The 23,202-nt window shown below is 36.4% G+C and overlaps 1 protein-coding gene across 1 annotated transcript in view; it reads right to left on the bottom strand.

Annotated features, from left to right (window-relative positions):
* Positions 1–23,202, bottom strand: part of Slc31a1 (solute carrier family 31 member 1) — a 33,289-nt gene that overhangs the window by 7,189 nt on the left and 2,898 nt on the right. The window contains exon 2 of the mRNA XM_046451403.2: positions 104–265. Coding sequence (XP_046307359.1) covers positions 104–229 — 126 coding nt within the window. The 5' untranslated portion in view covers positions 230–265. The remainder of the gene's footprint in view (positions 1–103; positions 266–23,202) is intronic.

Genomic DNA, 23,202 nt, shown 5'->3' with positions numbered 1-23,202 from the left:
ATCCGTTAGCTGATCTTTAAAGATAATAACCTTCCAGTACTAAAATCCCACTACTTCTAGAGCTGAGCAGGGGAGGGCCTGGGCTGCCTCTTCGGGCACTTACCATCATCATCATGTTGCCGTCTCCTCCGCCATGGGAGTGCGAAGCTGAGGTCGGGTGATGGTGAGATGGTGGCATGGTGCTACTGTGGTTTGTATGGTTCATCCCCATATGATGGGAATGGTCCATTTTTCCAGGAAAAGTTGAAAGTTGGCAGAAGAGTCACTTAAGAGAAAGAATTATTTTTGCTTAAGTATACAGAAATATTGTTTCTTGATACTTTGTCTATATAGAATATCATGCAATGAATGAACACTTTCCTAGCATCTTTACTCAGAATTATTTTCATAATCTACAGATGGAGAGTTCAAATAACTTGAACTATAACATAACACGTTTGGAGATGGTAGCAGAAAGATCTGTACCTGTGGCTTAAGACACGCAATCCTTATTCTGCAGAGTTGTTTCTTTTTTTCTAATTAAAAAAAAATTTATTGGTGCATTATAATTGTACATGATAGTGAGATTCACTATGCCATATTCCATGCACGTAATACAATTTGATCAGTCTTATTCCCCAGTACACAGTTGTTTTTTTAAAAGACATATTTAATATGTATTCAAACTTAAATATGAGATAAGGAGAAGAAAAGCAGCTTCTTTGGCAGGAAACAGATAATTTGTACTAATGTACAAAAGGATGCCATTAATTAAATTTAATTACCTTAAGGCTTTCTAATCATAAATGTCAGTAGATAAAAAAGCTAATACTTTGGATAAGTCACCTAAGTGGAATGGCCTGTGTTTAATCAGGATATTCTATTTTCACTTATAGGAAACCAGGCTTCAGCTAATTTAAATTTGAAGAAAGGTCTGTTGCTGCCCTAGGCAAGCAGTGTGCTCAGACCCAAGACACATTTTCCATCCCATCAGGACATTAGAGTTAAGAACATGAAAAACAAGGTATAAATTGGATATTCTCTATTGAATTAAGTCTAGACACTGCATATTCAGGCTTGTATTTTTATTACCATTTAATGCTTTACTGAAAAGTCAACTTGGAACAAGGCAGGGGACTGGGAAGTTGGGATGTGTGTAGAGAGGCTGGTCTTGGTAGAATCTCTAGATGTGTCCCTCAACTCCAATTTGTGGAAAAAAGAGTGGGCTTTAGAAATTCCAACCAGGTATTCATATCCATTAGCTGAAGTTTGCTTCTCATTATCTATTCAGACTATTTATTGAAATATTTATCGAGTTCCTATCATAGGCTGAACTCTCAGCTATGTGCTAATAATTCAACAGTAAATAAAACAAACATGGTAACCGATAAGGAAATAAACAATTTCAGGGTATGATTAGTACTATGGAGGATATAAACAGGGCAATATTATAACATTACCAAGAGGTAGAGAAAAGATATGCCTTAGGTAGGAGAGTTATTCAGGGAGCTGCGTGTGTGTAACTCAAAACCACAAATATTCAGCCATCTATTTTCCCCTCTTCAATTTCTATCCCATGATTCTATCTCAGCAGCCTTAAGAAACAGGTTTGTTTATTTCAGAAAAGGACAATGCAGAGCCTCTGTCAGGCATAATCAAATTCTGCTCTGAATTTTAAAAACTTTCATGCCAGACACTAAATTATCTTATAATTAGACAGCTTGACAGTCTTATCCTTTTAATACCTTTGTCATAAAAGGACAGGATTGGAGGTACAAAGAGATATTTAATAGGGTCTTTGTCCATCAGAGGTTTTTTTTTGGTACTGGGGATTGAGCCCAGGGCCTTATGCATGCTTGGCAAGTGCTCTACACTGAGCTACACCCCCAGCCCCACAAAGATTTTATAGTAAACACTAAATAAAAGGATACACAGAAAGCATGCACAAAGTGTCAATGACTGGACAATCAATAAGTGGGCAGCAGTTTCTTGACAGGAAATTATGGTGGGATGAAGAGATTTCTGGCGTCTGAGCGATTATAAATTATGGTTTATATAGGGAGCCATGTGTGTCTAATTCCAATACACAAATATTCAGCATCTATTTTCTCTTCTTTGACTCATAACCTGTGAAGTCAGAATGAAAAGACTTTTGCCAGCCAGAATGACTGCAAACCCATCCCCTCTAAAGAGACCAAAACAGAAGTCACAAATTTTGTTCTCTTCCAATGAAGAGTCTGGAAAATGATGATAACATTAAAGAACCATGAAGATAATTTCATTCCATATTATCAACATTGAATCATGGCCATGAAGAAGCAGTTAACATTTGCTGAGTGCTTCTGTACTAGAAGACTTGAGGGAGATACAGAAATGAACCAGACATAGTCTCTCCTCAAGGAGTCTCTCTCTCTCTCTCTTTTTTTTTTTTTTGTAATCAAGTTTCAGCATTTTTTTTTGGTAGTTGTAGATGGACAGAATGCCTTTATTTTATTTATTTTTATGTGGTGCTAAGGATTGAACCCAGTGCCTCACACGTTATGCAAGTGCTCTGCCCCTGAGGTGCAGCCCCAGCCCTTCTCAAGGAGTTTCAAGGGTGAAATCTAAAAGGTAAACTGAACTGCCACAATATTCATTTGGGATATAAGATGACATTTAAAAGACTGTTAAAAAAGCAAGAATGTAGCACCACAAACTACTTAAGAGATGGATCCTTGATTTCCTTGTGAACTTTTACAGCATTCTTCCTATTAACAATTTTTGAAGACTGACAGGTTCCATTTGTTCAGGTTCTCATTACCAATTAGAGAAATCTGTTCCTCTATACTATGTTATCAAATATCTTCAGACATATCAATGACCCAGGAATTCATGTTTAAATATCAAAATACCTTGCAAATCTGTTTTGAAGTATTAGTTGTACGATACATTGTACATTCTAGGAAATACAGCAGGCTAAGGCTATAGCTCGGTTGGTAGAGTGCTTGTGTTGCATGTACAAGGCCCTGGGTTCAATCCCCAGCACCACAAAAAGAAAAAAAAAAAAAAAGAGCAGGAATAGAATCTACTTGCTTTCATTGTGTAGAGCCTTTTTTTTTTTTTTTTTCTTTTGTGGTGCTGGGGATTGAACCCAGGGCCTTGTGCATGCACCTCTGTAATGGAATCCTATGTAAGGTTTACCCAGTGGTATATGAATAAGGGATATAAATCTGGTGGAAATTAACATATGAACATACACTGTAGGCTCAAAATGAAGCCAAACCTGGTAAGTTCTTATGGTCACTAAAAGCCTTACACTGGGCTGGGGTTAGAGTTCAGTGGTAGAGCAATCCCTAGCACTGCAACAATAAAAAATCTTATTCTAGGAAAATCCCATGGACATATGTCAAACCTAAATGATACCAAAAGAGGAGAAATTTACAAATTAATTATTAAGGAATAATAAATAAAAGCAAAATTTTCTCTACCTGTTTGATGTGATGTGCCTTTTGATTTTAGAAAACCCACCTTCTAAAACACACCAAACTCATTCTCTAATTAAAACAGAAATTCTGTGTATAGGAAGTAAGCTTGAATTGTTGGTTTTCATCTATTTCCTTTGATAGCTTTACTCTAAGATGACCCAGCCCAGCTTCTTTCATAATAAAAATGAGTCCTGAAGAATAAGTCAAAGTCAGGGGACACAGTAATACTGTTTGCTCTCTCAATCTGTAATCTGAAGAGAATGGTTTAACTTTATGGTAATCATGAGCTGTGCTGTTCTGGCTTTGATTTATTTGAGTTTTTCTGAACTAAACAGCTAATCTTACTTGTTCTCTGTGAACTGTTTTCTCTTTTAGTTCTATCCTCACCATTTCTTTCTAAGAACTGAGTTCAAGGTCCCCAAAGTAGTTGAACTTCACTTTTATGGAATTAGGGTTCTTGATTATAAAGCAATTACAAGTAAAGGAACTTGTAAAAGAATAACGAGTGATAGGTAGAACCTCAACAAATTCTTCGTAAAACAGTTTTTATTGATCCATTGAATTTGTTATTTTTTTAAGGCAATCTATGCATATATGCTAGTTCCAGGCTAAAACCTCCACCATTAATTTTTCCTCTAATCCTTACTCTATCATTTCATCAAGTTTACAAATTATTTCTAAAGAAGTCTAGCAAAAAAACTGAATAGATAATTCAGGGATAAAACTGAAAACCAATTTAAAATTGTTAACTTTCAATCTATAATAAAATCTACCTAAAACTTTTTTTTTTTAGTTATACATGGGCACAATATCTTTATTTTGTTTATTTATTTTTATGTGGTGCTGAGGATCGAACCCAGGGTCTCACCCATGAGAGGTGAGTGCTCTACCATTGAGCCACAACCCCAGCCCCAGCCACAACCCCAGCCCCTACCTAAAACTTTTTATTTACCAAATTGAGCTTATAGCTCGATGAAAGACTAAAAATATTATACTTTCATTTACATTTTTGCCAGTTCAGGTGTACTAGTCTTTCTTAATGGAAATGAAAAGAATGTGAATCTAGAACAGATTTTGAATGAGAGAACTTTATGCAACAAGAAAATGTCTGTAAAAGAAGTTGGAAAGTCCACCGATTGTTTTACCTCAGAAAGTTATTAGTCTTTCTGGAGCTGGTTTCCAGACTGTTGACCTTGAAGCAGGGATGCTGGGAGTATTAAATGAGATGACATACATAAAGCGTCCAGCACAGTGCCTGGAAAATGGTAGCTATTATCATTTTGCGATCTTTTACCAGGGCATAAAAGACCCTGAATAGGAAAAATCCAGGAAGTGAACTTTGTAGGAGAAGAAATTAATGAACTTCTATTAGTCTCTCTCCTATAAAGTACTCTAGCAAAGACCATTTTCAAGTTCTTTTTTAGCCTATCTTGACTCCTAAAGACCATGAAGTGGCTATCAACAGGCATATGAATAGTTCTTAAGAGCTCCTTTTTCAAACATAGAACACTTCTAGGATCTTTAAAGCAAGGAGAAATGATCTAGGAATTGACTATTTTTTTTTTTTCCGAGAGAGAGAGAGAGAGAGAGAGAGAGAGAGAATTTTTAATATTTATTTTTTAGTTTTCGACAGACACAACATCTTTGTTGGTATGTGGTGCTGAGGATCGAACCCGGGCCGCATGCATGCCAGGCGAGTGCGCTACCACTTGAGCCACATCCCCAGCCCCTAGGAATTGACTATTTAAAAAAAAGCCAGGCGCAGCTGAGCACCTCTGTAATCCCAGGAGCTGGAAAAGCTGAGGCAGGTGGATTGCAAGTTCAAAGCCAGCCTCAGCAAAAGGGTGACACTTAGTGACTCAATGAGACCTTATCTCTAAATAAAATACAAAAAGGGCTGGGGATGTGGCTCAGGGGTTATATGCCCCTGAGTTCAATCCCCAGATCCCCCCCCCCAAAAACAAAATAAAACAAAACAAAACAACCAAACAAACAAGCACAAATTCACATTGAGCTGAATTTACATAGAATAATTCAGAAATCTTTCTTAGGAAGGTTTTACACTGTTTCGTTTCTAGGGAACATTTATCTTCAGTTAGGTACTTGAAGTTGGCTGTATGCCATTGTTTCTGCTGCCCGAGTACTATTAGATTTGGGACACTGCACATGCTATTGAATGTCAGTCAGCTCTGCATTTCTGTTTCCTTCTTTCCCTCATTTAATAAATATGGTGCAGTATTTAAACAAATAGCTTTCAAAACTTCCTTGTATTCAAAGGATTATTAAAAAAAAGAAGTTTCCCCTATTCCTGCCCCATCTTGCCTAAAAAAGACTCATTACAATGCTTGAGAGATAGACTTCTGCAAAATCTAAACTATCCAGCAAAATAAACATGAATTTATGGTCAGAAGTTAGGAAGTTAGCAAGAAGGCTAAATTCTGACGGCCATTTTGTGTCTTAGCATAGGCATTGTTTCTCACAGATTTAGTCTAAGATTCAAATTCTCATATTTTCCTGGTATTGCACAATGATGGACGAGAAACAATAATCCGTAGGGACCATGGAGATTAGGCTCCATGAAAAGACTATGCATAAGTAGCTGTATATTTGCCACATGGTCCCCCTTCCCTTGCTAAGACAGATGTAATCAGGAACCGCAGACAATTCTTCGGGAGACTGCCTACACTCTTTCCTGAATTCCACGATAAGGGAGATAAGAAAGAAGGTTTTAATTTTTAAAACGATTAGGTTCATGTTCCTTTTAAGATTTGTAAAAACATAATCCAAAGAGAAATCTTTCTAGTTGTTTTTCTGCTTTCTATAGCCATTACTTATGATTGGTGGCTTACAAGCCTTTGGCAAACACAGATATGGGAAATTCAAGGTCAGTGCCATTACATTATCATAAACAAGGATTCAGGCTTAGGGACTATGTCCACATGATCTAGCAACAAGTTTAATTGGACTATTTCTGCTTTTTAATTACTTGTATGGGATCAGTAGATATTCTGAGAAATGGTCTGGCTTTATTCAAGAAGCTTTCAAAACTTCCTTATATTCAGGAGTCTAATTCTTTCCCAGTCTACCTCTGAGGGTAGACTATAGGTGAATCTTCCTATAGGTGAATTTTAAAATTCTCTTGATGGCTTTATGAAGTCCACCTTTCAGTTGTCCTTTGACAAAAAGGGCAGTGAAGGAGATGTAGGAATAAAGGAGACACCTTAATATAATTCAGTATTAAAAAGCATAGTTATTTATCTATATTTGGCATTCTAAGCAATATGCTAGAGTTGTTTGTAAACAATGTCAGAGTTCTTAGCAAGTGGTAGGGAGAAATACACTTTGATGAATTTACAGAAAAAAGACCCGTCTTGAAGGGTAGGATGTCATCATTCCCCCTGGGCCCTGGCCTCATGTTCCTACGCTAAACTAACTTGCAGAAATGTGTTTGTAATTGTATGGATATGACCATAGAACCCTCTGGATATTTTAGCTGCCTTTTCTTGGCCTGGGTCTGTTTTGAGGTGCAGTGGTAATAAGGATACTTAATTTTTATCAATTGCTTTTATGGAATATTAGGCTTGAGAAAATCATAGGTCTCAGCCAGAATCAGCAGAAACTTATGACCCTGGAATTTTTGCCACACCGATTTTGTACATGTGGTAAGTAAAACGATCAGTGGAGGAGGTGGGATTTAGTCAGTGGGAAAAAAGAGACATAGAAGACCTTAAAATTATATACATTCAAACACATATTATCTCCCCAGATTAAATGACAGGAGCTGACATATAGCACTAACTGCAATTGTAGGCTTCTGACAGCAGTCAGAACTCAGGAAAATAATTGCCCCAAACTCACGACCACCATCATTTCTACCACGTATACTCGCACACACACAAAAGGTCTCTTAGATTTTATTTTATTATTACTAGGGATTGAACCCTGGGTGCTCGACCACCGAGCACCCATAGTCCTGTTCATTTTTATTTTGACACAGGGTCTAGCTAAGTTGCCCAAGCTGGCCTCTAATTTGTAATTCTCCTGCCTCAGCCTCCCAAGTTGCTGGGATAACAGGTGTGTACAACCACGCTGGCTTAGATTTTTATCTTTTAAAATGTTTCTCAATAAAACAATGGCTACCATTTTACCATCTGACTTTTTGCCTTTGTTGATAACAATAAAAATAATTCTAAGGAATCATCCACAATTTCTCACTTATTTTTCTTCAAAACACTGGTTGGGCTGAGAAAGATGTTGATAGAACTGGCCAGGAATTATTTAGCAATTATTGACAGAATTTAGTAATCATTATCATTGTTATTTTTTCTTTCTTCACTGTATACTGAAGTGAGAACTACTAATTCAGATAATCTGGATAGGAGTCCCTGCAAGCACGTTTCATGGAAAGAAACCAAACTATGTACAGTCTACATACTCAAGTATCAGCAGAATTTATGTGGCTGAATTACTCATACCTAAGACTCCTGGGATGCATCAAAAGTAACCAACTGCCAAACACATAAAGGGGAAAAATACTTCAAACAATTACACTTAAAGCTTAAAGTGTCTTCATTTATGAAGAGCTGATGATCTAGGCAAACAAGAAATGCTGCATGGACTGACAAATTTTAAAAAGAATAAAACAGCTATGAATTAGAGGGAGTAGCTCTTTTACTCTGAAGCTCTTGGCTAAGAATATCCATTTAGTAAAGAGGATGCTCAGTTAGGAGCTGCCTGAGAATCTTGCTCTAACTGTAACCACGGAAAGACAAAAAGCAAAGATGTCATTTGATTCTAATCAGATTAAGACATAAACCACTTTATTTCTGGATATTGGTTCAAGGTCACCCCTTCTGTCATAAATTTCATATGGTCCACATCACTCCACCTTATTAAGCTGCTCAGACTGAGCACAGGAGATGGGAAACCTGTTGGGGCAGGACAGATCCTAGAAGAACTGATTACATAATGAATTATATAGCCATGGAAGGCTATCATTTTCAAGAGAAAGCATGCTAATATCAAACTTAATTTTTCCAATGCTCTAGATCACCTCTCTCTTCTGGACAAACATGAATGGACCATACAATTACCATATAAGTAACAAACTATAAAAAAAAATAAATAGCTTAAAAATGAAAAAAAAAGACATGGGTGATAAATATTATATTGGACAAATTATTTTGTATTTTAGAGTTTCATTTTCCTTAACTATATGAACAAAAAATTATATAATAGAGTTCTACTAGAACTGAAACATAATTCTACATTTTCTCAGTTCAGTTTCCAGGAGAATAGAATGTCTCTTATCTTTTTTTTTTTTTTTTTTTTGGTACTTGGAATTAAACCCAGGGACACTTAACCACTGAGAAACATTCCCAGACCTTTTTATTTTTTGTTTTGAGGCAGGGTCTTGCTAAGTTGTTTAGGGCCTTGCTAAATTGTTGAGGCTGGCCTTGAACTTGTGATCCTCCTGCCTCAGCTCTGAGTCAGGTGTATCTATCTTATTTATCTTTGGGTAGGACACTATCTTATTTATCTTTGGGTCTCTTGTATTTTCTAATATCCCCAAACACAATAGATTACAATAATGTTTGAGGAAATAAATTGCTTTTCTGCATTTCTTCCTTGGCAACTTTAGAAAAATTCATTCCTTAATTTTTTTAATGATACACTAGGAAAACCTCAATTTCCTCTCTACCACCTTAATAAATATGAAATACTATAAAACATTTGATGGATGTGCTTAGAAATTAATTAGTAGCTCTATCTCAAGAAGTAACAAAATGTAGTTGAACATATGCAAGTTGAACTTGGAAGAGTATTTCAAATTCACCTTGTTCCAACTATTCATTTCCTAAAAACCTAGAGACTGAAACCACAAAGCTCTTTGGAGGATCTGAACATTTACATTTCTGGCCTAATTTGCCTTTATAGATACTTTTATAAATTATTTGTTTTGAGACAAATGTGAGGACAGTGACTGTAAACAAAACTCACACCTTTTTTGAAAAGCAGCAGAGAACATTAGCTGCTATTGACCTTTAAATGGTTTGAAATGCTGCTCAGACCTGCACCTTGACAAGTGATAACAGTAGGAGAGAAGAGGAAACAGCAAACTTTAAGATCAACTTACAAATGTTTTTACTCTGTACATCTATCAAATAAATAATTGTATTTAACCTGAACACATGACATGGAAAGAAAGAACGGCATTTCCTTCCTATAAGTCCAACTGTTATTTTATCCTCACAATATCTCTTCTAAGATGGAGGAACCAAGGCAGAGAGAGCTTGAGTAGCCTGTCCAAGGCTATACTAGAAAGCTATTGCTAGAACCTAGGTATATCCTCACTCCTAGGTCCATTAAATCTACTTTACCCAATGTCATGTTTTTTATCTACAAATGTCATAATTTCGGTCACTTGACTAATCCCCAGTAATTCAGAAGATTGATCCAGCCTGCCTCTGGGTTTCAACATTAACAGCATTATTACAAACATGGGTTTTCCTTATGGTACCCTGCCTCTGTCCATTCTATTTATATACCAATGACAAATTAATCTACCTAAGGCATGACTATTTATCTGCTCAAAAAATTCCACTGCCTATTAACCCCTCCATTGTTTATTAACTTCCTTGGTCTGAAATCACAAAGACTCTAAAACAAAGATCTCAACCTACCTTTCTGCCTACGTGTACCTTATGTTCCAGCCAAATGAGTCTGGCAGTCTGTTTCTTGTGTTTTTAGGACTTACCCCCACACCTCCCATCTCTCTCATTATTCTTCAGTCTGGAATGTCCATCCTTACAATCTCTAATGCCACAAATCCTCCCGCTCTTCCAAGGCTAGTTCTAGGATCTTTAAATACCTCTAGCACATTGGGACTAGGTCTCACCAAATACCCTAAAATGTTTTTTTTTGAAATCTTTTCAATCTGTGCCTTTTTCTGACATCATATTGACAGAATGAACATTATGGAGAAAAGGCAGGAGAAACAGTTGAGTGGATGTGTTTCTCCAAAATTCCTTTTCATCAATGGCAGATGGTAAATGAGCCCCTCTTGGATGCTACTCCTTATTGATCCAGCTAAGGAGAAAAGTCTGATTCAAAACAGGGAGGCCTGGAAAGAGACTGATAAGGCATTTCTTCATCTATATGGAGAACCTGATATTGCCACCTGATTGTCCTGGTAGGTTGTGTGTTGCAAAATCTAAGCATTGGAAAGACTTTAGAAGTCAGTGCATGGAACTCCTCATGATATACAAATTCTATAATCATGATTGCAACAGCACTAGGGACTCCTCAGGCCAGTTGCTCCCTTCAGAAAGAGAAGCAAACACTCTTTTCAGCCAAGCCAAATACAGAAGATGCACCATAGGAATCTGAATCTTGTTATTTGGTGGTGATGATGTTGGTTAAAGAACCAGTACTCCAAGCTAAACTGGTTTTAATACTCTGGAATGCTTACTATTTGTATGTATTTCTCAAGCTATGATTTGGTTGTTAGGATCTACAAACAGGAACTAATCTCTGCTGGCTAAGACAAAGCTAGCTATCTTCAGCCCAGCTTCTGAGATTGACACAGTGCTGTTATGCTTGCTGACTGGCACTGAAGTCTTTCTGTTACAAGCAGAACTTTCCAGCCTTATGTCAATCTATTTACATTCACATCCCTATGTTCTATTAAAACTCATCTACTCACTTTTAAAATTTAGCACTTTCACACCTGTATGTTTTTTGTCATTTCCTGAGATTCCTGTCCCCTAGCATTTCTGAATATGTAAAAATCCTGCCACAATTTATTCAACATTTATTATGCACTAAAGCTAAAACAAAGCCCCTGTTCTTATAAGTTATAATCTAACTCATTTTTTAAACATTTTTAGTTGCAGATGGATTTATTTATATGTGGTGCTGAGGATTAAACCCAGTGCCTCACATGTGCCAGGAAAGACTCTACCACTGAGCTATAGCCCCAGACCAATCTAACTCATTCTTAGAAGGTAAGTTAATATAGCACTTCTTCCATGAACTTTTTGCTTTTTTCTTGAATTCCTAATAGAAGAAAGCTCTTTCTTTTCTGAATTTCCCTAGTAATTTCTCTTATAACTTTAACTTACAGTTCTTAAAAAAATACAAGATCAAAAAATGTTATTTACACAGCAAGTTCCTTGAGGGCAAGAAATGTTCTAATTTCTACCTCCTTACAGCCTCTGGAAGAATACCCAACAAATATTCACTAATTTAAAAAGTATTTATTATTAATTTCTTAGAAAATCCACATGGGCTGGGCACAGTGGCACATGCCTGTAGGAGGCTGAGGCAGGGGCATTCCAAGTTCGAGGCCAGCCTTAGCAATTTAGCAAGACTCTCAGCAAAAGAAAAAACAAAAAGGGTTAGGAATGTGGCTTAGTGGTAAAGCACATGGTAACCTCTGGTACCAAAAAACCAACCAGCCAACCAACCAACAAAAAAAACCTATCCAAATCTATGTGGGGTTCAGTATCTATCTATAAGGACCTAGATGCAAAAAGATATTTGCCTTTGTGGTACTACTCTAGAGGAGGAAACCTTCATTAAATATGTAAGCAAGTAAATATGTATAGGCAAATTACAATTTCAAGTTGTAATAGTGGTATGCAGGAAGTAGAAACAGTGTGGTGACAGAGAAGAACTGCAAAAGAAGCAATTTAGATGGAGTGCGGCAGGTGGGAAGAGAAAGAAAGAAATCCTCCTTAAGAAGGTGACATTAAATAACTGGTAAAATTATTGGAGTTTGGTCAAGGGGCAAGGAAGTATCCCACTGAGGCGAGAAAAGAACAAATGGCTCTCAAGGTAAATATGAACACAATGTGCCAGCGGAGAGAAGGGGAGGCCGGAGAAGAGGAAAAGACTCTTTTTTTGCAGAATTGGGTATTGAATGAATGAAGAGAGGTAAAATGGGTGTCAGGAAGGCCTCAAAGGTCATTTTAAGGAGTCTGAATTTTATTTTGAGGGCTATTGGGAGCTACTTAGGGTAGTAAGCAGGGAATTACACGATCAGATTTATGTTTCCACAGGATATTAAAATATTGGCTGCTGTGTGAATACCGACCGGGTCTTTATTTGTTCTTCCCCAACAGTATTTCCAGTTCAAGTTCTACGTGAAGCAGATTTATACAAAGAAAGAAAAAATCTCTACAGAGCCATAGGCTACAATTGTTTAATTTGCCAGAATACAGAAATATATCTGTTAAAATTTTAGAAGGAGTTATATGGTATTCAAATCTAGCTTTGCTAATTTTTAGATGAGTCTCCTGGTAACATTTCCTATAAAAGTCCCATGGGTCTTTAGGTTGGCAATGGGTGTTCCACACGGAGGCTTGCTGAAGGGAGTGTAATGATTCCAAAACCACATTAATAAACGACTCAAATCTGGTACTTGCTAGTTAAATAATTAAATAAGATGAAGGTAGATGAAGCTCCAGGAGAAATATGGGCAGCAGAATGTAAGACACACTATTAGGCAAATGCCTAATAGACTAATAGACTTTACCTGGACTACACAATCCATGTTCTACCTGGACATCTTCCACAGTGATATAAAACAAACCCCACTGCATACTAGACTTGAGACCAAGATTAGATTCTGGTTCCAGCTCCATCACATTGAGTTCGTTTGTACAAAATACTTTCTTCAAGTTCAGCATTATGAACATTGGGGGCTGGATACTTCTTTATTGTATGAGCTGTCCTGTGTACTGTAAGGATTTCAACAGTATCCCTAGCTTCTGCCCATTATAGTGATAACCAAAAATGTCTACAAGTATTTCCCAAAGTCCCTTGGGGGGCAAAATCACCCACCCCCTTGAGAACTACTTTCATTCTCTGTGTTTCAGTGTCTCTCAAGTTCATGCGAACATGGACATAATATATATATATTTTATATATATTTTGTATACCTTCAGGATAGTTACATGATTCAAATAAGACAGTGAATTGGAAAAAATCAGGCGAAAAAGACCATATAATAAAGGCAAAAGCACTATTTATTATTATTGTGTGAATCATTATCTGCTGAGTGCTCAACAATGAAGTCGAAGAAAAAGCACTTGCATCTTGCTGATATAATGCATTGTAGGCATAGATTAAGGATACAAGCAGGAAATGTCTTTTAGGTAGGTGTTCAAGAAATATTTGGTATTTGATTGATTTTAAGTGTGTGTGGGGGGTCTGGCAGTAACTTCATTTAGCTTTTGTGGCACATTGCCAGGCACACTTTTTCTGAATACTAATGAACCACAACAGCATGGGATGTTTCCAAACCTAATACCACTTAAAGGACAGGTTTGAATTAAAGAAGAATGGTTACTCATTTTACAGATGAAAACCAAGATAGAGAAGCTTAACTGTCTAGCACAGGTCATAGAGCAATTAGTCTAGTGAAGTGAGTCACTAGAACACTGGACTTGAGGTCTGAGTCAGGGTTCTGACTCTGACCTCAAGTCCAGTGTTCTTTCTATTATTTATAGAATAGTATTTCTACCCAACTATGTTATGCCCCTATCTCAGCACAGTTGGTTGTTTTAATTTCTGGGGGCAACCCAGTGAAAATGAGATAAGTAAACAGAAATAGTTTTGAGAGAAACTTAAAAAAAAATGAATATAGGCCTATTCCTATTAAGAGGCACAAGTTGAGCAATGAGGTGGCACATGCCTATAATCCCAGCTACTCAGGAGGCTGAGATTGGAAGATCCTAAATTCAAGGCCAGCCTGAGTGACTTAGTGGGACTCTGTGTCAAAATTAAAAAAAAAAATGGCTGGGGATATGGTTCAGTGGTAGAATGTTTGTGTAGCATGCACGAGGCCCTGGGTTCAATCTCCATGCATGTGCGCACATGCACACGCACACACACACAAAATAAATAGATAAAAAGGCGTAGTTAGTCTGTATATTCAGGGTAAATCAGTGTCAAGTCATTCAAGCATTCTGTCAAGTTTATGAAATTCTTGCCCATTAAGTAGTCCAGAAGGAGCTAAATCTAATTGTTACCTCCCCCTATAGTTTTGTCTTACAATGTTCTCTACCATGTTTATGGCACAGAATATGTGCTAAAACTATGACTTGTTCTTGGCTGTCCTACCTCTACATGGCTCTAAGTGAAAGGACACATTTTATCATTCTTTTACCCAAATACCATTCTACATTTTCACTGTTAAAAACAGAACTTTTGAGAATAATTCATAAAAATGACACCATTTTACTCTTTTAAAATACAAGAACACCTCTATTTATAATACCTGTGTGAACTTTCAAATATTTAATGGTGTCACAAAGAGTCATCATTCCCAACCAGTGATACAAGAGTTTTCTGGATAATTCCCAGGTAACGTGTGGGAGCTCACCTTAACCTTTATAATGATTAGAATTTGAAAGAACATAGGAGTAGAAATTTCAGTTCTATCCCTGGTTTTTCTGTTACATTAGGTAATGTAGTCTTTTTGGTCACAGTTTCCTTGATCAAGGGATAAAATATTCATCTTTAGAACCCTGGAAAAGTTTAGATGCATATAATAGATTCAATGAGAAGCAAGTACGTACTTGTTTTTTCTAAATGCACTCTGAATAATAGTTGATGCTTTAGGTATTATAAAATTTCAGGGGCTTTAATACATACTTATCAAACACATTTCTGAGCATCTAGCATTTTCCAATTTGCCAATCTTAAACAAAAATCTCCTCTGAGAGATACCTTGCCTGAGCAGATACAACAAGAGCAAGAAAAGCCTTCCCTGTTCTTAGAGTCAGACTGCTGACTCTTTGGGCCCTGCTGCTTCAACTCAAAGTAAGTTGTTAAGACTTTGTGCAAATAATACACACACATAAAAGTGGGGCAATAAAATATCAAGTAGATATCAAATGCAAATGTTTATATGAAAGTGACTGGTACATTAATAAGGTACATAATAAATAATAAATGCTAATTACTTTCCTCATAACTTGAGTGCTTCTCAAAGTATAGTCTAAAGACCTCCTGTATAAAAAGCATCAGGGATGTTTGGCTAAAATTGAAAAGTATGACCCCTACTTCACACAACTGAATTAGCTTCTAGGGAGTAATTCATAAAAATGACACAACTGTATTCGCAACTAATGTAGAAAAATAAACTACAGAAAATACATACTTTCCCCTTCATCTGAAATGTAAAGATTTTATTCACACAGTGGTTAAGAAAACCCCTCTCAAATCCCAGAGATGAAGGATTCAGTATTAGCCCAATATTTAGATGTTTTTAAAATTTTTTTATTTTTAAAGATTTAATTTTTTTTTTGGGTTAGACACAATACCTTTATTTTATTTATTTATTTTTATGTGGTGCTGAGGATTGAACCCAGGGCCTTGTGCATGCCAGGCGAGCGCTCTACCGCTGAGCCACAACCCCAGCCCATATTTAGATATTTATCAAACCAAACAGGAATTCTTATGCATTCTTCTGGGCTAATAGTGAATCCTCCATCTTTGGGATTTGAGGGGGGGCTTTCTTAACCACTGATTGAATAAGTGTGAAATGAATAAAATCTTTTGAGTTTCAGATGAAGGGGAAAGTACGTATTTTCTGTAGTTTATTTTTCTACATTAGTTGTGAAATACAGGAATTGAACATTCAGAAGGATGGACCTCAAACAGGAAGTGCACTATTTTACTAAGACTTTTAAATTCCTTCTAGGTGAAGAAATTGTGGCATGTAATTCCCAATAAGATTACTCAAAATTAAGATCTACTTCCAGCTGAACCATGCAAGAGTCTGTCCCTAACCAACAACTGCATTTTTGAAATTGGGATTTGGTTTGAGATCTTGAATAGCCCACCACACACAAACAAAGTCATCAGAAGGAAGCGGTGGGCAGAAAAGACATTTTCTCTTTCTTTGTTATGGCAACTCTCCAAATATAGCAAGGGATCTATACTCATTCTCTAACAGGTAAAACTGACCTTACTGGTTGTGGGCCCTTGGGCAAATTACTTAACACCTCTCTCTGTGATTCAGCTCTTAAATAAGGATAACAGAAGTAACCTATCTCATAGGGTTGTTTTAAGAGTTATTATCAGGTGTTCACCAGAGCAATGGCCAGTGGCTGAGACAGCAGGTTAGTTTCCTCTACAAAAGAGATGACCACAGCACTATGTCACGACAGTGCGCATTTAAACACTTTCCTAAGCACAGCACCTAAATATAGTAGTAAGCCCTTGACAAATCTTCATTATTATTGCTTCTTAATCTATTGTTCTCTCCAAACTAGACATTGTATCATTCCCCAAATCCTTTGATTTGACCGCCATCAATTACCCCCATTCTTTCTAGTCTCTTCAGTTCTTTATTTGGGGCCCTCACAGGCATGCTAGTGAGTCCTGGCCATTTGACTTTACAGGCAAGGATGTCTTTCACCTGTATGATCATGTGGTCAGTCATTTTCTTCAATCTCATTCCTAACTGCATCCTGTTTTCTTTTAAACATTTCAAAGTTCCTAGCTTCTGCTTCTCTGTTTTCTGACTTTAAACAATACTTTTTCTTATTACTGTATTTCTATGGTAATATTTCACTAGGGTTTTTAAAAGAAAGAGATCAGTTCAAAATGCCATTTGAAACAGAAATATGATATATTATACCAAATTTTTGTCCATCTCATCTACATTCTAGTTTCTTAAGAGTCAATAAAAATTCTAAGCTACAGTAGCACCATGTAGCCTGTGGTCTTGATGAAACCATAATGAAGGAAATTCTTTTTATGTTCAGTTTTCTAAAAAGTTCATGAAACCTTTTTTTTTTTTTTTTTGTGGTATTGGGGATCAAATTCAGGGCCTCAAGCATGTTAGGCAATCGCTCCAAGACTGAACTACATCCCCATACCTTCTACTTTGAGACATATCTTGCTAAATTGCCCAGGCTGGTCTGGAACTTGTCATCTTCTTGCCTCAGCCTCCTGAATAGCTGGGATTACAGGTGTGTGGTGCCAGGCCTGGTGTGAAGCCCTGCAAGGCATCATTTAGCAGCAATTTCCCCAGGGACTCTGGCACTGAAGAGAACTTGTATTTGGAAAGGAAGGACTACCTAGGAGAGCTGCATGTTATAGTTCTGTCCTCTGGAGTTATAGGTCACAAATGGGCCTGGTTATCTACAATCTCACAGTTTATCAGAGCTATTTCACATAGAGATTAAGAGTGCTTAAAGCATGGCCCATATAAAAGTTTCTTTATTCTAAAGTTAGAAAAATTATAACTAATCAAATTGTGTCTTTTAAATGTATAGCTTCATTCACTTACAAGCTGGAGTAAGTAGCTGAAACCTGAGAAGGTAGCAAAATAGAGGCGGAATCACTGACATCTACTTCAAGTCAATTCAGTAAGTATTTACAAAGTTCCTTCTATCTCAGGGACCATAGTAAAAAGTACCTTCTGTCCCAGGGAAGACAGTAAAAACACATAAGCAGACAGATATTAGTTAGGCTTTCTTTGTTTTAGCTTTCAATTTCATTCCCTACATAATTGTAATAAAATGCAAATCGTGAATCCTCTACTTGGTAAACACAGTTGGGGGACAGTCTTCTTTTGTTCTGAGTTTATACTTATTCATTTTGCAAATTAACTCTTAAGTAATATACTGAAAAGCACTAGAAGAGTCCATAGGACTGCAATGCAGGTAACTTTAGTGCAGTCTGCAATTCAACATAATTTTGGTGAAGTTACCTATACGTGGCCCCCACTTAAGATTTAGTCTGAATGAGATATAAAAAATAAGATGTTCCAAAAAAATGACACTTTTCAACTCTTTCACTTCTCATTGGCAATTAAAGTCTTACAGATCAGAACTAGAAGAATTTATTTATCAGTCTGATGCATATACACTTTGACACAGCTTCTAAATATTTATCCTATGGATACACTTGCACATATGAGAACTGTTATACGTACAAAATTATTCATTGCAGGACTATTGTAATAGCAAAATAGAAAAAAAATACAGCCTAAATGTTCACTGGTAGTGCAGTGATCAAACAAGTAATCATATTTCCCTGTGATGGGACACTTTGTAGCCATAAACAAGAATGAGGAAGCTCTATACACATATAGAATGATATCCAACATAAATTATAAAATGAAAAAATAAGTTGGTTGTACTTATTGTACATTTGTAAAAAATGCAAAAAGGGAAGAAGCATGTATATATTATTGTATTTTGTAAAATTAAATTTAAAAAATTAAATTATTATCAAGTCCAATCTTGTTTTTTGTTTTTTTTTTAATTCATGGTGCTGGAGATTGAACCTAGGGCTTTATGCTGGGCAAATATTCTACTACATATCCTGTTTTGGTTGCAAATAACATAGCAGCTCTTATTTCTTTGAGCCACATCCCCAGTCCTCTTTAATTTATATATGGGGAAATTGAGGCATATATTCTTGAATTGACACTAATATATTCTCCATTCAGTTGAACATCAGCTTCTGAAAAGAGGCTCTGTAACACTTGGCTAACCTCTTTCCTCAACCCTCCATTCCTCAGGATGGTTTGCTGGGAAGTAACTAAACAGGAGGGGTTTCTGAGCTTCACATATCCTGTTTTGGTTGCAAATAACATAGCAGCTCTTATTTCTCTTGCCCACTCCCACCTTTCTGTACAAAGAAGATCAAATATACAACTACATTCTTCACAAAGGCCTTTAGAAAAGCTTTTATTTGCCTGGTCCGAATAGCACAACTCAAATTTGATATGTCAAACAAACAAACTGAAAAGGTCTTTAGTTATGCAATGACAGAAGGGCCTAAGTCCAACAGGGAGTGGATCTCCCAGCTACTACACTCCACTTCTCTGATGGCTTTTGTTGCTGGTTAAGCCACAATTGGAATAATGCAATCATGAGGTGCACCTTTACACACTTCCCTTACTGGACTTTCTGACACATTTCTAGTCTGCTAATCATGACTACTTTAGAATGATTTATGTAAAGATTTCAGAATGTTTTCTAGACAGTAGGAGAACACAGCAAGTGCTACACTATGTGTCAAAGACTGTGAGCTGATGATCTAAGTTCACCACATCAGCAATGTTACATTAAGCAGACCACTCAAACCCAATAAAGATTATGTTCTTCAACTGCAAAACAGATATAAAAAATGTCTACTCAGTCAATCTAACAAAGTTGTAAGGCTCAAATAAAATATACTTTCTAATTCAAAACTATATTAAGTATGAAATATTATTAATAATATCTTACTGGCTCATTAAATAAGAAAATAAATCTCAGAAAGGAGATTTCTAAGTCACACAGAGGGCTCACTTTCATGTTACTTACAGTATAGAGCCTTTCATAGTTTGATCTGAAGAACACTAGTTAGTTATATACCCATCAGCAAAGCATTTCTTTAACTATCTTCTTGGTATGATCAAAGACAGACAAAAGTCCTCTATGCTTAAACTCTTATTTTTTCCTTTTCTTTTTTTTTTTTTTTTTTACAGTACTTAGGATTGAACCCAGGGGCATTTTACCACTGAGCCATCTCCCCAGCTCTTTTTATTTTTTTATTTTGAGACAGCATCTCCCTAAGTTGTCTAGTTGAACTTGTGATCCTCTTGCCTCAGCCTCCTGAATCTCTGGGATTATAGGAGTTCAACTGTCGAGGTTACAGTGTTATTGGTTTGCCTGGGAATTAATATGGTATGAGGTAGAAACTCGAAAACATTTGAACTATTTTTTTTATTCAGTAGGAAAATGCAATTAAATCTATTAAATAAGGTAATAGGAATTTATACCCTTTCAAAACATTAATAAAAGGTGATTTAATGAAGACTTGAGTTCTAGATCTGGCACCTGGAGCTTACTACCTGTGTGACCCTGAGGAACTTGGTCTATTCATTCATTCATTCATTCAATATTTATTGCATGAAGTTACTGTGATGAATCCCTAACCTAAAGAAGCCCAGTCTGGTAGAAGAGGAAAACATGAAATTAAAATACAGTTTGAGATATACAAGATAGAGATTATGCAAAGGGTGAGAGGTGATAAAAAGCCAACAGAACAGGTAGGATGATTTGGATTGTAATCTCGATTAGAATTGATAATAATAAAGGTTTGAAACTGAATGTGAATAAAATGAAATGACTACTCTGAAGACAATAATTCATAACAAGAGTCTTTGATCCTTAAGTCTATTTCTTTCCTTCTTGTTTCCAACTTGGCTGTGGGGACACAGAGCATTCCTCTTTCATTTCATAAATTGAATCACTACACTTTAGGTTCTCTAAACTGTTGCAAAATTATATAAACACTTATCATAGTCCTATAATAACTTCATTATCTATTTAGGAAAAGATTCAACCTGGCTAAAAAAGGTCCTTTAACATGTCACTGGTATCTTTATGTATTCCTTCCAGATCATTTCTCATATTTACTTTTGAGAAGCAGGCTTCCATCTCATTATGCTCTATTGCATAATGTCCTCAGTCTACAAAAGCAGGTTGTATACTAATCCCCAGGGCCATTGTGTAAAGGAAAAGAGGTAGGGTGGACCCTTCTCAACCCTTTCCTTCTCTGCAGGGCTTTGCATTCCTAAGGATGGGCCCCTCCTCTGCTGGGGGATGTTACCTAAATCATGAAATGATGTTACTCAAAGCATTGAAACTTCAAAAGCATTTCCTTTCCAGTACCTGCTATAAGATTTCTTATGGCCTACACTGTTCATTGTAATATATTAAGTATCAGACTTTAGACGACTCGTCATACTTAGTCACAAAGTATGGGACACCAATGATTTTTTTCAAATGGCTTTGGTATGCTAAGAACTGCATGTGGCATCAGCAACTTCCTCAGGCCTCCCTCCCCTTTCTCCATCATGCCTGCCTTGCCAACTTGAAATGACAGTTATCTGGATGCTGCCTGGTCACTGACTTATCTGACATTCACTAATTGAAGTCATTTTGTCACTGCAAACACCTGTTTTTCTAGTGATAATTGTGTCATCTTTTCCCTATTGTAGTGGGGAAAGTACAAAGAGGAATCAACAGCAGAGCCACACTGGAAACAAAAGGGAGAGGAAGACATTAAGTATCAGACTCTGAATAGTAGAAATTGTTACCTTCTAAGGAGTCATTTTACTTTATTCACATTCAGACTGAAACTTTTATCCTTATCAATTCAAAATTGAGATTATAACCCAAGGGGAACTGGATTGAGGTTTTTCAACAGGTCAATTACACTGCCTTGAATGGTGGATCACATTCAATTCTTACATCCACAAGAAGGGGTTATTCACGTGGAGTGGGGCAAGGTAACAGTTGACTTTATATTTCAGACACTTCTAGCTCATATAGATTTTTCTTATATTAATCATGTCATTAGAATAAAAAAAATCCTTTTCCTACTGATCTAAGGACAAACTTGTTAACATATATGGCTCTGGATTCCTTTTTAATTTTAATCCATCATTGTTGTCTTATACTTAGTAAATTCTCCCACAGAACTCTTAAGCAACTTACCTAACAACACAATGGCTAGGCCATCCTCCAATATGATGGAGGCAACACTTCTGTTCTCCCTCTCAGTAAGCTATGTTTAGGAAGGGTGTCAATTGTGTTCGTTCACAGACCAATTTATGCCAGTTGAGTTTATTGTTATAAATATATAACTTAATTTCATATTATGTAAAATAGTGAAGTATAAATGGGAAAAATGAGAGTCGCAACTAACACTAATCGAGTACTTATTACCTGCCAGGCATTGTTCTTAGTGCTTTATACACCATAACTCATATAATCTTTACAAGAACCCAAAGAAATGGATACTATCATTACTCCTATTTTACAAAGGAAGAAATCAAGCAATTTGCCTAAGGCCTATACAACTAATAAGTAGCGAAGAAATTTGACTCTAGAGCTTAATATAACTACTATTCCACAGAGCCTCTCTAGTAGTTGTTTGTATAAAAATCAAACTAACTATTTTGGAAAGACTAGATAAAGGTGAGTCACACAGATACATACAATCTGCTGTTAGGTATGTGGAAAAGTCCAATATAAAGGCTAGGAGGAAATGTCATCAACACCTAGAAAGATTCTGCATTGGGACTGCTTTGCAAATGACTTTATTCACTGCATTTTAAAGAAACCACAGATTAAGACTTCTAAGTGATCTCTTAAGGGTCAGATAGTAGACATTTTAGGCATAATGGACAAAATGGTTGCAGTTTCTGCTGCAACCACTTTACACTGCCTTATAGGATGAAGTAGCAAAGATGATATGTAAATAAATGAGCATAGCTGTGTTCCAAAAAACCTTATTTACAATAACAGACAGGGGGCTGGGGTAGGATTCACAAGTGTTGATCTCTAAGACCAACACTTTAGAAAAGGCTGAGCCTTAGGTTAAAAGAAAAGGATCTAATTTAAAATATAAACATCCTGCAAAGGATGCTTATATTTTAAATTAGAATAAAATGTGTAAATTATGTGTGTAACTAATACTCAGAGGATTCCCACTTTAATTAACTTTGTGTGTTTGCCAAAGTTGCTCCCTCAACCTGGAAAGGCTTATTTCTTCACTTTCACTTGGAATCCTACTCATCTTCAAAGCCTATTCCTAACCCTATAATCTCCTCCAAACTAGGTATGAGCTGTTCCTCTTTTGAAATCCTACAATAATTAATTTTTTCTTCTTATGGGACTTTCTTCACTATGTCATCAGTTATGGTTATTTGTGCACTCTACCCTCTATGGACTGT

This window comes from Marmota monax, unplaced genomic scaffold (genome assembly GCF_021218885.2).
Source record: "Marmota monax isolate L192 unplaced genomic scaffold, Marmota_monax_Labrador192_F-V1.1 WCK01_AAM20220418_F8-fsc00020, whole genome shotgun sequence".
Classification (NCBI taxonomy): domain Eukaryota; kingdom Metazoa; phylum Chordata; class Mammalia; order Rodentia; family Sciuridae; genus Marmota; species Marmota monax.
This window is presented reverse-complemented; position numbering and strand designations above follow the sequence as displayed.